This window comes from Oncorhynchus gorbuscha, linkage group LG16 (genome assembly GCF_021184085.1).
Source record: "Oncorhynchus gorbuscha isolate QuinsamMale2020 ecotype Even-year linkage group LG16, OgorEven_v1.0, whole genome shotgun sequence".
Taxonomy (NCBI): domain Eukaryota; kingdom Metazoa; phylum Chordata; class Actinopteri; order Salmoniformes; family Salmonidae; genus Oncorhynchus; species Oncorhynchus gorbuscha.
Window position 1 is genome coordinate 19,382,244 of NC_060188.1, and position 15,121 is coordinate 19,397,364.

At 41.3% G+C, this 15,121-nt stretch overlaps 2 protein-coding genes and 1 pseudogene across 3 annotated transcripts; 1 reads left to right on the top strand and 2 right to left on the bottom strand.

Annotated features, from left to right (window-relative positions):
* Positions 1-120: 120 nt before the first annotated feature.
* On the bottom strand, positions 121-5,840 carry LOC123999892 (WW domain-binding protein 2-like). The gene is made up of 8 exons (XM_046305906.1): positions 5,682-5,840; positions 4,765-4,873; positions 3,369-3,507; positions 2,880-2,972; positions 2,452-2,637; positions 2,090-2,173; positions 1,555-1,631; positions 121-1,442 (listed from the first exon to the last, which is right to left on the bottom strand). The coding sequence occupies exons 1-8, from the start codon at positions 5,738-5,740 to the stop codon at positions 1,368-1,370; spliced, it is 822 nt and encodes a 273-aa protein (XP_046161862.1). The 5' UTR covers positions 5,741-5,840; the 3' UTR covers positions 121-1,367.
* A 1,463-nt stretch (positions 5,841-7,303) lies between these two features.
* Positions 7,304-12,056, top strand: LOC123998584 (zona pellucida sperm-binding protein 4-like). 2 transcript variants are annotated; one of them, XM_046303561.1, is made up of 12 exons: positions 7,304-7,613; positions 7,706-7,827; positions 7,923-8,043; positions 8,161-8,295; positions 8,462-8,634; positions 8,790-8,869; positions 9,007-9,134; positions 9,282-9,465; positions 9,581-9,725; positions 10,773-10,842; positions 10,936-11,067; positions 11,866-12,056. In XM_046303561.1, exons 1-12 carry the CDS (start codon positions 7,430-7,432, stop codon positions 12,033-12,035), a joined length of 1,644 nt encoding a protein of 547 aa, XP_046159517.1. In that variant the 5' UTR covers positions 7,304-7,429; the 3' UTR covers positions 12,036-12,056. The 2 variants fall into 2 exon arrangements, with proteins under 2 accessions (XP_046159517.1, XP_046159518.1); XM_046303562.1 differs by having other exon boundaries at positions 7,477-7,613; positions 7,710-7,827; positions 11,866-12,050.
* A 272-nt stretch (positions 12,057-12,328) lies between these two features.
* LOC123998585 lies at positions 12,329-14,445 on the bottom strand (annotated as a pseudogene).
* Between the last annotated feature and the right edge of the window lie 676 nt (positions 14,446-15,121).

The following is a 15,121-nucleotide window of genomic DNA, read 5'->3' on the forward strand; positions in this document are numbered from 1 at the left end:
GCGTTTCATATCATATTTATTCAAGATATTACTAATATTATTTTTTTGTGCAAAACTGATGTTCTTTTTTTAGTTCTATACAAAATAATGCTTAAAATACTGGTACACCACTGTTTTGGATAGGTTTTACATAAACATTTATTTATTATTAGATTTTGAATCAATATGAAGAACTCAAAAGAAGGAATTAGGGTTTACAAACAAGATATTTCAGACATTTGATAAATTTAAGCAGATACTTAAAACCAACCAAACCTATAACCTAAAACTAGTACAACATGTCCTCACTATGCACTAAAATAGCAATTATATGGTCTGTTAGTCACTACAACCCAGTTTAAACAGGAATAAATTAGTGGTTTTCACAGGTTAATTCATCACAACTGCAAGAAAGCACTGTGTAGCGGACTAGCGGCTAAATAAATACATGGCCTAGTAACCCCACACTTGTGTAATTGCACAGAGAGTAGGGTTTTGGTTTCAGCCGGACTTTGCATTCATTGATATAATATATAAAGGGTTCAACTAGGGCATGGGTTATTCATGTGACCAGTTATCATCTCTAGGCTCAAGTTATTTGTGAGATCTAGGAACATTGCACATTACCAATAATCTCACATACGTAGCGGTACATGTCAGTACACCATCCAATTGCCATATTCAAACAACATGCACTTCCTTCAATAAAAAGCCAGAAATAATCTAGAAAGGTATGGTGTGCAATGAGAGCACTGGGAACTTCAGCTTTCATTCAAGGCTCTCTGGAACAAACTTAAACCACGCACCAACACAATGGAAACACTTACTGTGAACGTGAATGTAAAAATACTTTACAATACTAGTAGGAATAGAAATTGTCGTTTTGTTAATAAGCATCATTTTAATCGAAAATTGTTATAAAATGTATTTTGGTAATAAACCTCTGGATTTAAAAAATGCTGTAAATATTTAATGCCTATACATTCCCCATACTGCCCATCACATGTTCCTCAACAGGGCAGTTAGAAACCCTTCCCTAAGTACAGGACAGTTCCACATTCTAACAGACTGAAAGAGAAAGAGACGACCATGATAACTGAAAAGATTGAATACTTATCCGTTACGTGAATAACCATTTACTTGGCAATTGACAAAATAAACTGAGTGGGAGGGGGTGTAATAAAGCTTTACTCGTGATTAAAAGGAAACATTCATCATTTGAAAATGTCCCAACATTGTTGTGCCTCAAAATTACTTGTGTAAATTGCCAGAAAATAATCTTGCCTTTTTGTCAATGTTGTACTTTATACTTTCCTTTCCAGTCTAATAATTATCATCCGATTAATAATTTGCTGTTGCATTTATTAGGGGATGATGGTTATTGAGCTTTAGTTGTTCTTCTTCTCTGGATAGCCTGGGTAAGGAGCAGGAGGGGCAGAAGGTGCATAGGGAGGAGGCTGTTCCTATGTTGGAATAAACAGGGATAGAATATCTTAGAAACTATGAACTAAAAATATAAACACAGCATAAAGTGTGTGCACTGAATGTACATGGAGAGAATAACAGGTCCCTTACCATGGGCATGTAGACATTGTGGGGGTTGTTGGGGTTGAAATAGGCGCTGCCTGCTGCCTCTGCTGCCTTGGCATTACCTGAGGATCAGGGAGAGACAGAGAAATGAGGGGAGAATAATGTACATGTATAGTAACTGATACAGAAGCACATGCTACTACAACTGTAGAGTAGGAGAGACAATGGAGCACACTTAGCACAGTATATTGCAGCAGGATACTCGTGACAAGACATCTTCCGGACTGAATGATGCACACTTCCAACTCTATTTCAATTCTCCAAAACCCACAAATAAACACACAACTGATATGTAAATGAGGCGTACTGAGTTCAGGCCAAATGGGTTGTTTTATGGGGTAAGGGAGACTACGGGTGAGAGGTATTTTGTTTGTTTCTCCTATTTAATATGATGTGTACCGGTTACGACATCAGCACTCCTTTCTTAGTGCCATGCGTCATGTGCTTCATATTGAGGCAGACTGATGGCATCAGACAGATGCAGCGATCCAGACATACAGAGAGAGACAGGGAGACAAACCTGCAGGGAGAGCAGCCCAGTTTTGAGGGGGCCCAGGATAGGGGGGAGGTGGGGCCATGTAGGCAGGGGCAGATGGGTACATTCCTGCAACACAAGAGAGAATACACAAAATACTCATAACAGCCTTGGGGACACATCTTTACTTGAAGTAGTTATAAATATTGATACTAATCAATAAAATTAATACACTCATAACAATGGAGGCATTATCCAAAATATTTCCAATATTTAAGTGCTAGGCAATCTCTAATGTAAACTTCAATCTGCTAGCATCACAGCATTTGATTCTCAATTATTATGACCCAAACCTGCATAACATACAAACAGTTTTATAGCAATGATAAAGTTCTTTAATAACAAACCTGCGGCTGCCATAGGGTAGGGATAGCCCATGTTGCCTGGGGGAGGCTGGTAGAAACCATTCTGCTGGGGTGGGGATTCATACGGGTAGTTCTGAGGAACAGGTGGTGGGCCGTAGCCATTCATCACTCCAGGAGAGGGATAGCCAAAGGAGGCACCTCCATTTTGAGCAGGAGGGGCACGAGATGCTAAAACAAAGTTGAGGGTTAATCTTAAAATACAGACTGGACTAAAAGAGTAACATGTAAAACAAATATGTAACCTAACAAATATAACAAACTTTGACTGCATTACCAGGAAATTCCTTAGTGATGTACACGTTAAATGAATTATTTAAATTGTACAATATAAACTGAATAAAGCAGATACTGTATGTTGAATGACAAATAGGCTCTGTACTGACAAACATGGCAGTCATGAAATTACTTACCATTTGTTGCCAGTTTGAAGAGGTGCTGACCTAACTCGATGGCTCCCCCACTGGAAAAAGACATCTTGAAGCTAGCCTGGCCTTCCCAGCCTCCTGAAACCAAAGAAAGTAAAGTCAAAACATTGATGAGCACTGTGTACTTGTCTTTGCATTAAATTACATGTCTGATATTGAATTATAATCAGTGCTTTGGAGGAGATGTCACACTTCAATTTCTACTGCTGCTGCTAAAATCTACTACTGCTGCTAAAAACTTTGACACATAGACATTGTAAGTAAAACGAGATTGTGGTTTACAGACTGGTGTCAGCCTCGGAAAATATCTGGCCTTGGCAAATCACACTTGCGTCATTGATTCACTTCTACATGTATTCCTAGGACACATCAGGCCATACCTGGGACTGGAGGCCATAAACACTTTGCATGCTCTACAGTTATTTCCTCATGATGGTGTTGAATGCTACAGGAGGACAACAAACTGCTGCCTACCCCCAGCTTCAGCAGACACTGTGCCCCTGATGTAATTGGCGGCGAAGACTGGCTGCTCAATGCTGCAGCCCTTCATCAGGTAGTACGGGAACATCACAGACCCCAGGCAGTCCTTGGCATTACTGGACACAAACACCAACTGAAACGAGGACAAACAGAGCAATGGTAGTCTTCTAGTTTGTGATATGGCAGACAGGATGGCGTGAGTGGTGAAACAGAAGAGTCATATGTCTTTGTGAGTTTTTATTTGTAGTTAATTTTTTACCCCCTTTTCTCGATATCCAATTGGTAGTCAAAGTCTTGTCCCATCGCTGCAACTACCCTACGTACTCAGGAGGCGAAGGTCGAGAGCCATGCGTCCTCTGAAACACGACGCTGCCAAGCCACTGCTTCTTGACACATTGCTCACTTAACCCGGAAGCCAGCCGAACCAATGTATAGGAGGAAACACCATCCAGCTGGCGACCGGAGTCAGCTTGCAGGCTGACTCCGGTCAGCCACAAGGAGTCACTAGAGCGCAATGGGACAAGGACATTCCGGCCAGCCAAACCCTCCCCTAACCCGGATGACGCTAGGCCAATTGTGTGCCGCCTCATGGGTCTCCGGGTCGTAGCCAGCTGCGACACAGCCTGGGATTGAACCCGGATCTGTAGAGATGCCTCTAGCACTGCGATGCAGTGCCGTAGACCGCACCACTCGGGAAGCCCCCTTTTTGACTTTTGATGTTGAGTCTTTTCCCAGTGATGTTAGAATACATAAGTTAGCCCGTAAAAACTTTTGTGCCAAATACATTACATTGTTACAGGTGTCAAGCTTATGGGCAGCAGTGTATAGGAGGGAGGTTCCTAGGTGTGAGAAGTGTGCAGAAGGGCATGAGACAAAGGAATGTGTAGCATTGGTGAAAGTATGGTATGTGTTAATTGTAGGGGTGCCCATGAGGCTGGAGATCAGAAATGTCCCGTAGAGGCAGGTTGAGGTTTCCAGGGTTAGAGTAGTGCAGAAGTTGTCATATGCTGAGGCACTGAAGAATGTAGAGGAAGATGGATCAAGGGGGAGGGATCCTGAGAGGAGTGGCTTGAGTAGTAGAACTGTACCAGTACAGAGGGATATGTTTCAGTAAGATTGGATTTTTAGCATTTATAGCAATGGTTATCAACTGTACTGCAGGGGTGGAACATAAGTCATAGAAAATTGAGGTTGTGGTGGCAGCTGCAGAGATGTATTTCTTTTTTTAGTGAGATTTTTTAAAGTGAAGTATAGGGGAGTTATACTCCAGTCTAGTAGGTGATGGCAATGCAACATTTATTGGATGCCAAACGCTATTAAACCTCATAGAAGAAAAAGGATTATCTTCCAACAGGCACAAAGGACCAGCATGGTCAGGTAATAAACATACCCTGTATGGAGTGAGGTAAACAGTCCCTTTCTTGGTCCCCCTCAGCAGGTCTGTCTTGCTGGTGACATCACTGAAGGACAGCTCCACATTCTTGCATTCCCTCAACACACTAGTGGAGCATACATGTTCAGTTTAGGCATGTGTAGTGAATTTACTGATCAATAGGTATGGTATGTATGACAGGTCCTCCATAGGACAAATACTGTCGTAGAATCCTAGCAGAACCGAGTGTCAAGGGACATAGTGGGATTCTGTATGGTCTACATCATTTAACATAGGCCTACTATTGGCATTTCACATACTGGTTGGTTGGTTAAATCTGACACTTCCAGAATGTGCCAAATCTAACTATTATGAAAAGTTCTTTATTAGTATATTTCCTAAGTTCCTGTTACTTTATCAACTTCCTAAAACTCTGTCACAACGTTTACTTTAGACTCAGGTTGTAGTTGGGGCGGGCGGGCTCACTCTCTGTTGACTTTGCTGTGTCTACCTCCCTGGAAAACAAACTTATTTAGCTAGCTTACTCTTACACCTAGTTTGACTAAAGTAAGAAAATGTATCTAGCTAACGTTAGCTTTAATACGTTTCAAATGCGTAATGATGACTGACTGACCTAGTACTTAGGTAGCTTTTCCTGCCAGCAAGGCCAACAACGACGTTGCTGACTGGTAGCTAGCTAAAATTATTAAACTAGCTAACGACGTTATCACTACAAAATAGGGCTTGCTGAATAAATTTTAAAAAGCAACCCAAGTAGCTAACTGACATTGGCTAGATTTAATTAACACTAAGTACGGAAGTTATCTTGCTAGCTAGCTAGCTAACATTACCATAACAGCTAACGTTAACTTGCGAGTTAGCTAACTAAACTACCTTTAGAAAGTGAGCTTCGTGGCGATTAATGATTCACTAACCTCTCGCCGTTGTTTATCAAAACTCCTCCGTTTTGAGAATGATTTCGATTTAAAGCCATGTTCAGATGGTCTAATGTACTCTTCGTCAGGTACAGCTACACACTGGAAATAAGAGGAATGCCCCAAAAACCTCAAAGTGTTACGTCACAGGATCAGCTGTTTCATGTGCTGTGACTGCAATGTTCTGTTTGCCAACATTGTTTCTCATATTGTCAACAAGCCTTTGAATTGAGATTGTCATATAAATCTAGTGTGTTGAGGTTAGGTGGGACATTTGAGATTGGTTTGGATGAAATAATACAGCATTGTGGTTGTGAAGAGAGCTGAGTAGGCCTAAGGAAAGTAAATGATTTTCATATATGATTGATTATTGTTTAAACATCATCCATTATGTCATGTTTTTATAGAATGTGCTTCGAATTTGCCTCAGTCGTAGTCCAATACTAGAACAGGTGGCTATATATTCCAAATTGGATGATATAATTCTGCTTGTACAACCAACACATGTAATGGAAAAGCTAGTAGGCCAATTGTGTAATCAGTTTATGGCTCATGAGTCATGACTTATGTATGGTCCAAAAAAAGGATGGAATACGGAAAAAAAACTAAATGTGAATATATTTTCTCATCACTTAGTTTAACTATGTGTATATCATGTCCATCCCACTTTTAACTGACATGAGGCCTGTCTTGTCTCAGTAGGACAACTTTTAATTTAGCTGCAATTATGTAGATCACATGAATTTACAAGTAATCTTGCTCTATGATCTTCCTCAAATTGCTACATGCAAAAAGTAGACTTCCAAATGTTGTCCTATATAGCTATTTTCATCCTGTTCTGTGTCTGCATTACATGGGGGACAATACCATGCGTGGCCACAGTGACAGTAGGCCTACTGAACACAGTGTTTACAGCATAAAGATACAACGTTCTATTTCATTTTGTGGCTTCTAATATGTAGCAAAAAGATGGGCCTGGCTATGTAATACGATAAGATAGTTCTTTATTAATCCCCAAAAGTGCACATTTGATTGAACCAGCCAATACATAACACCACCAATAAATACACAATAAAACAACAAAGGACACACTGACATTAAAAGCAGCACATCATCAATGAATATAAGTGCTCATGTTAAAAAGCCTCATAACATAGATTGGGTGGGTACAAGCAATCGGTACAAGCATTTCCATTGGGACTGAGAAATGAGCATGGTGACTGTGAGAGAAGAGAAGGGGATTGAGGTTGTTATGCAATAATTGCATTTACTGACCCTGAGGTGAAAATGAATTGCGTAATATTGCATGCACAGTGCAAATGTGCCATACACTACCTTCACTTTACTTTGATCTTTTAATCAAGGGTGATATGTCCTCATTTTCCTTTGGACTCAACATATAATTATAATGAAAGTCCACAATATAGCCAAACTTTTCCCCACAGTAGGCTATTAAAGAAAACAAATGGGTAAAAGTTGGAAGGATCCCTTAATAATACATCAAATGTATTCATAAAATAAAATGTTATCATTCATTCAGTCACTGGATGTATCACATACAGCAGGCCAACATACAGTCAGACTGTGATAATTGACTTAATCACCGGTCGGCTAACAAAGCCTGACGCAATTTCCTGCCTCATCACTCTAATTACTGGTCTTACAAGACACGTTTCTTCACTACACAAATACCGCGCAAAATTTTTACCTTTGTCACAATTAAACACAGCATAACCTGTAGTCTAACGATGCTACTTATGATTTGTGTAATATTTGCATTCTTTGCGCCATATTACCGATGCCTTTCAACTCTCGTGCAGCAGAAAACCGCTCAAACTAGAGCACAAGATGCCCTACCTCGAGTTACCTGCACCGCCCGACGAATACGCGCAGTGTTTGGTCAAGCGGTTCTTCACAACTTGCGTGTAAAAGGTAAATCGCCATTATATTTTAGCCCTCTATATCTGCAGATTTGTTTGTTTAATTAGAATGTATGGTATGCTGGTTGATCTCATTTTCCCCAGACAGGTCTGGAGTCAGTGTGCCTGTGCCAAAAGACAAAGAACATTGTGGCGTGAGAAGGGGAGAGAAGAATGGTACTCTTTCTTTCCAGAGTCGATATGACAGTTGCTATACACAGGTTGAGGTATGGTCATGTATTTTTGATGTTCATTGCATTGAGAGGTCTTGGTCTGTGTGTAAACCTGTTTGCCATATCAAACCACGTTGTTTTATCTTTAGGGTGACACAGTGGTTGTGTCTTTGAGAGTCCAGCTGGACGCAGGGGATCAATGGTACAGGGTCAATATTAGCTGCCCCCTACTCAAGAAGATGGCCCAGAAACCCATCATCGGTCGCACCTGTGAGTTCATATAATTTAATAGGGGGTGAATTTTAGATGATTTATCCCACATAGTGATTACAGTACCATTTAGTGCCACCTCTGTAAAATTCATTCTTCCAATTTACTTTCCTTCAGCACGATCAGGAAAATGCAGCATCCATAGAGTTTTGCGTGTGGACTGTGGGCCCCAGGATGTCTCCAATGATGGCTGTCTCAAACTGGGATGCTGCTATGATGATCATGACTCCACTTGCTATTACAGAATGAACAGTAATGGAATTAGCTTTGTGTGTATTTTGTACAATGGAGAACATGCTTCTGAAAGAAAGTATCAGCAGAGGGATTGTGACTGTCTTGGTGAGATTGGCGCATAGTGATTTCAGAGATTAAATGTCAAGAATAACTCTTTATTTCTGTCTCCTCCTCTTGCTCTCAGCCTGTTCTCTGGATGGCCATTTTGTGTTTTCTGTGAAGGCGACAGACACTAACCCCCCACTCAACCCCAACAACCTTGCCGTCAAGGGTCAGCCACAGTGCTCTCCTGTAGCTACCTCTGCAGATACAGCTGTCTTTAAAATCGGGGTGAGGGAGTGTGGCACAAAGATGATGGTGAGTCAGTAGGTCTAGTTTGCCTTCTGCCCTATTCTACAGTAGTATATTGCTGTCCTGAATACCTCTAGTAGTAGTATAATGCTGATTTTTCTTGTAATGTTGAATACTCTTAGGTATGCAAAAATACCTCTTTCCCCCTCTTATATTTACAGGTGAATGGGGATGTTGTAAGCTATGAGGTAGAGGTTGAGGAACTGCATCCAAAGATTACAGGCAAACATTCTCCCTTCAGGTAGCTGCTTATTTCTCTTCCTGCCTGTGGACAGTGCACTACAATTTGGACTACTTTACCATATCATGGCGTTAGCCAGAACCTAATTGCTTGAAACGATTATGGAGTAAATGTTTTGAATGAGACTTGGTTTGTAGTCTGCAGGTCCAGTGTCAATATGAGGGGTCAGCTCTCCTCCACACTGATCTGTGGTCCTTAAACCCAACTAACCCTCCACCTGTGACTGCACTGGGGACTGTCCGAGTGCAGATGAGGATAGCCACAGGTACTGTAGTAAAACAATATGGTTTCCACAGACCAAGCAAGGGATGCCATATCCAATCACTGCAAGCATATGGCATCAAGAGTTGTCACTTCAACACACGGTTACACTGGTAGACCTCCATCACCCTGGCCCTTTTCTTTTTTCCAGATGAGTCCTTTACCTCTTTCCTCCCTGAGGACCAGCTGCCCCTGACCCTCTATCTGCGTAAGCCTGTGTATGTGGAGGTGTCAATCACTCCACCCTCCCCTGACCCCAGTCTCTCCCTGCGTGTGCGTGACTGCTTTGCCTACCCTGCCTCCAGACACTCCGTATGGACACTACTCTATGATGGGTGAGTGGGAGGGAGACAAAAGTTTTCCTATACTGGCTCAAGATTAATCACAGTGAATATGAAGACTGTCAATATTGGTTTAGTAGTCTCACCCCCTTCCTTCTCCCTGTGACAGCTGTCCTAACCCTCTGGACAGCATGAGGAGTTCCGTCCCAGTGGACAGTCGGGGGAAGACAACTTCTCACTCCCAGGTCAGGAGGTTTGATGTCAAGACATTTTCCTTCTTCGACCCCGAGACGGGCAATCCCAGTGTGGAGGAGGTAAGGTCTATCCTAGTTATCTGAACATTTTTCTAATCTATATACTGAACAAAAATATAAACACAACATGTAAAGTGTTGGTCCCATGTTTCATGAGCTGAAATAAAAGATCCCAGAACTCTTCCATATACACAAAAAGCATATTTCTCAATGTTGTGCATACATTTGTTTACATTCCCTGTTAGTGAGCATTTCTCCTTTGCCAAGATAATCCAAAGGTGTGGCATATCAAGAAACTGATTAAACAGCATGATCATTACACAGGTGCACCTTGTTCTGGGGACAACAAAAGGCCACTTTAAAATGTGCAGTTTTGTGTCACAACACAATGTCACAGATGTCTCCGGTTTTGAGAGAGCGTGCAATTGATATTCTGACTGCAGGAAGGTCCACCACAGTTGCTGCCAGAATTTAAATTTCTCCACCATAAGCCACCGCCTCTGTTTTTAGAGAATTTGACAGTATGTCCAACCACTCACACAACCACAGACCACGTGTAACTACGCCAGCCCAGGACCTCCACATCCGGCTTCTTCACCTGCGAGATTGTTTGAGACCAGCTACCTGGACAGCTGATGAAATTGAGGATTTCTGTCTGTAATAAAGCTCTTCTGCGGGGAAAAACTATTTCTGAATGGTTGGGCCTATGTACTCCCAGGCCCACCCATGGCTGCGCCCCTGCCCAATCATCTGAAATCCATAGATTAGGGCCTAATTTATTTATTTCAATTGACTGATTTCCTTATGAACTGTAATTCAGTAAAATTGTTGCATGTTATGTTTACATTTTTTGTTCAGTATAAATTGTCAAAACAGATCTCTTGGTCCTCCATCTGCTGCAGTGTTTCCCAACCCTGGTCATCGATGGCCCAACAGTACACATTTTCATTGTAGCCCTGACAAGCACACCTGATTCAACTAATCATCAAGCCCTCAATGAGTTGAATGAGGTGTGTTTGTCCAGGACTACAACGGAAATGTGTTCTGTTGGGGTACTGGAGGACCAGGGTTGGGGAAAAACACTGATTACTGAATCTTGTCTTTCAGGTGTACTTTTACTGCTGGGTGGAGATCTGCACAGAGGAGGAAGAGTGTAAACAACACTGCTCCATCACCTGTGAGTTTCAGGTCCCTATGTTTTACATTCACCCCAACACTGAATTTGGTTATTTCATCCAATAGTCATGCTGTCTTATCCTCCTCCATCCAGCACCTGATGGTGAGAGGGAGAAGAGGGAGTCTGGGTCAGATCGAGTCTCCCAGTTAGTCTCATTTGGTCCTGTGCTGTTGGGTCAGAATGGTTCTGGACAGGAACAGAATCATAGTGATCATCTGAATATAGGTAAGCACATTCCAAATAAGAGAGAGTGGGGTAAGTTTAGCCTTTAATGTTTTATATTTTTTATAGTCAACATCACTCTCAAGGGAAATGCATTCCTTCTAACATATCTACTTATTTCAGGATGTGTATCCCAGGAAATAATCGAATTAATTTAAGCGTTTTTAAAACATGACTCAACTACTCAGGGTCAAGCTACCTACACATTTTTGTACTGAATTAAATATTACCATCTTTTTAAAATCATGTCTATTTTTCCCCAAACACAATCACAATTGATTTAGTCTTAATCAATTTAAGCATATTTAAACACAGGCTTAACACCTAACAAATGTTGCACTTTTTTTATACACTTAACATATACCAGCAATAATGCTTTGCATTATGCCTGGGAAGAACTCTTAAATTTGCTCACTTGCCGTTGGCTCAACTTACTCCAAGGCAAACATTTTGACTATTAACCCAACCCACACAGCTACAAGGAATGCACTTTCATGCTAGGTTGAGGACCACATGGAAGCTTATAGACTCCAACTGATGTATAGAACAATCTTTAAAATGATCCATTTTGGTTTAGATTGAAACATTAACTCAAATTAATTTGACTTTTTTTGGAACTAACTTGATTACCTCTTTCCATGTGGTTTCTTCCTTCAGACTCCATGAAATAACATCTTCCTAAATATTTGGTCAAATGACACATTTTCGGTATGGCTTTTTAGAAACAAGGGTGTCTCAACTTACCCCGCAGCTACTGTATGAATGAAACTGACACTAACATTTTCTCTTGCTGGCCTTCAGCATTTCAGGTGTCAATGTACTCTGTCATTGTCATCTGTACCTCCATCCTGTTCTTCCTCCTGTTCTCTTCATGGTCGATGAGTTGTCAAGTGGCAGAAGTAAAAGAAAATGATGTGGAAATGGAAACCAGAAACAATGAGACTGGCCTACAGATTGAACAAGCCCAATAAAGCACCTATATGAACACTTAATTACAATTGGTATTTATTTCAACTACCTTTAAATACCTTCACTGGCCATGTGCATTCCAATGCATCCAGTTTGCATTTGACACTTTTGTAAAGGTCACGTAAACTGAGTGCATAGCGCTGCACCTGAAAAGTAAATATCAGATATTAAAGCCTCCTATCCTACAGCCCCAGAAAGAGCAGAATAAGAGTGTTGGAAAACCTGAAGTGATCCTAAGGTATTGATTCACAACTTTTGAATAACTTGTAGACTCCATAAATTACTGTCAGTGACAAACTATAAAAATGGATTTATTGACATCAATGGTGGGGAGAATCTCAGAAGAAACTTGATTCAGTAAGGTCGGAACTTCCTCTGTGCTCTTAGCAAAGCAATTCGCTGTTTGTCTTCCTCAAACCTTTTCCTCAGTTCAGCGACGTCTGAAAGAGAGAATAACCCTTTTCAAAATGCAGAGTGACTGAGTAATATGGGCAAAGTTAGCAGTGAAGCCAGAATGACTGAACAAAATGAAAATACTGATTTCACTACACATTGTGCTTCTGTTGTGATCAAATGACTGGAACCATAACTTACGTTCTTTCTGTGTGTTTCTGTGCTGCCAGGTGTAGAAGTCCTTCTGTAGCTCAGTTGGTAGAGCATGGCGCTTGTAACGCCAGGGTAGTGGGTTCGATTCCCGGGACCACCCATACGTAGAATGTATGCACACATGACTGTAAGTCGCTTTGGATAAAAGCATCTGCTAAAATGGCATATAAGTTCATGAGCTCCTTCTGCTTCCTTTTTCTGCTCTCCTTCTGCAGAGCTTTCTGATTGGATACCTCATTGTGGGGGCGGGTCTTGGTCCCGCTTTGACCCCTGGTAACTTTTACCCAGCCCTCCTCATCCTCCAGCTGCTCTTCAGCGTCCTCCTTTTGTCGCTCTGCCTCCTGGGTAAGAAGCAAAAAAAGTATGTTAACAAATACCAAAATGAAGAGTTGACATTGAGGGAGAATCTGACCTGTTCTTTTCTCGTATCGTAATCCTGCATGAAGGTGTCAACTGCCTCCTGTAGTTTGTCTGGCTGAGCAAATGACTGCTTGTACTGATGAATCCATTCTAAAGACAAAGAAACAAAGTGAGACAAGTGAAAGGCATGTTAAATATGGTATTAAATCTGGGTGAAATGTCTTTCCAATTTAATACATTATGCCAACATTTAGTAAAGAAAGACCAAGCATCTAGAAGAGGACTTTAAAGCTCACTCACTCTGTAGACCTGTCCACACAGGTTGCTGCTCTGTGGAAACAACCAATGGGACATCATGGAGATGGGACTTCACTGCTGTAATACTGATGGCCTTCTGAAACACGATGTAACCCACTCTGAACCTCTGTGGGGAATGGAAACAGAAAAGGCTCAATACCGAAAGGGTGTCCATAAGCACTTCAATAATCAATCTGTCCATAAGCACTTCAATAATCAATCTGATCTGAACACTGAGCTTCGTTGTCTGGATTCAGGGCATACCTGTTTTTGTGCTGGTGTGAAATACTTGGCCAGCTTGGGTCCTGAGTGCTCAAAGGACCCTGGCTTCTCCCTCAGCTCCACAGACTGAACAGGACCAAACTGAGAGAAGAGCTCCTTTATGACACCCTGAAAGACAGCAGAAAGAGATTAGTACTTTTATACCTTATTTGGCCACAGACAGCTGTAGCACAAACATTTCATTTTTCTGTAGACTTGCTAATAGTACAACAATCACATGCACACTGATTGTAAAGACTGTCAATTACCAAACGTACCTCAGAGCAATATGGAGGAATGTTAAGGACAAACAGTGTTCTGTCGAGGGGTCTTTGTGCTCTTTTACACATATTTTGTGCTGGGCAACAATGTCAGTACTGAACTGTAGAGAAAGCACTGAGAAGAGTGGTTAAGTCAAAAGACAGTCAAAACAGTCATCTGTCTAGGCAGGTCCTAATACATTGTCTACAACTCCAGGGAGACGCAGAGGTTACGAATGGCTTTAGCCTGAGAGTAAAACATAGTAGACAATCTTTGCTTAAGCTACATGATGTAGTCTTAGGGGATGCAGTCCAAATAATATCGACATCAAGTTGACCGATTTTAATCTTTAAACACCATAAGGCGTCAACAACCTCGACTCATGTGTTTACAAAGTTTGGTCTTGAAGAAAGCTTAAGTTCAGTGTTCGACATACGTTGTGGAGTTAGCTAGCATGGTTGAAACCATGAGATCATGAGCGAACTAACTAACCTCAAATTATATTTTTTAACACATTTTCCTTTTATGTGTGTTATCTTAGCAATGGTTACCCGTAAAACCTCCTGGAATAACACAAGTATGGTTGGCATGTTTCGACCTGGACGGCGCCATCTTCTTTACGACCTTTCACACAGGAAGTGGAAATGGATTGGTTGTAGTCTAAATATGCTTCATACAAATCCCCCCCACCAAAAATGTTAATACTACTTTTTAAGAGGCTCTAGCTGTCTATCACAGGGGTTCTCAAAGTGAGGCCCAGGTGTACTGCAGGGGTCCGCGGCCAGATCTCAACATATGTTTTACATTTCATTTTTTTAATGACTAACAGATTATACGATGGTTGGCCAAGGGATCTGTGAAATACATTTAACGTATCTACAATTTATGTCTTTAACCCTGGGCAATATGGGCCTAGGGAGGCTCAGGGATATTGGTATTCACAGTACACCATTTATGTTAACTCAATTATATTCCCAAATTAAAGCTTTAAAACAGCAGTTTCTCTGCCTCATGGCAAAATGTGTAGAATTAAAGCTGCTGCAACAACGGCTAATTTTCTCTGCCAAGAGCAGGGTCTTAATTCTTCTTCCCAGGGCCTGAGTTCACCCAGCAATGCACACACCTTGTAGGCCATTTAAAACAAAATTGCACTCGTGTTGTAATGTTTATAAGGGGGTCCCTGCTGAATTTGCTATCACAAAAGGGATCTCCAGCCCCAAAAGGTTTTGTGAACCCGTCTGTCTAGCAGACAGACCTAAAGACACAAATGCAAAATGATCAAAATTCTATTGTGAAATAAGGA

Bases quoted from the DNA above. Each gene is read 5' to 3' on its own strand.
- LOC123999892 (XM_046305906.1), bottom strand. From the start codon at position 5,740: ATGGCTTTAAATCGAAATCATTCTCAAAACGGAGGAGTTTTGATAAAC. The intron at 2,638-2,879 runs GTAAGTAATTTC...ACTTTGTTTTAG, and splicing joins CTTCAAACTGGCAACAAATG to CATCTCGTGCCCCTCCTGCT. The intron at 1,443-1,554 runs GTAAGGGACCTG...ATTCCAACATAG, and splicing joins ACAATGTCTACATGCCCATG to GAACAGCCTCCTCCCTATGC.
- LOC123998584 (XM_046303561.1), top strand. From the start codon at position 7,430: ATGCTACTTATGATTTGTGTAATATTTGCATTCTTTGCGCCATATTAC. The intron at 7,828-7,922 runs GTATGGTCATGT...TTTTATCTTTAG, and splicing joins GTTGCTATACACAGGTTGAG to GGTGACACAGTGGTTGTGTC. The intron at 8,044-8,160 runs GTGAGTTCATAT...ACTTTCCTTCAG, and splicing joins ACCCATCATCGGTCGCACCT to CACGATCAGGAAAATGCAGC.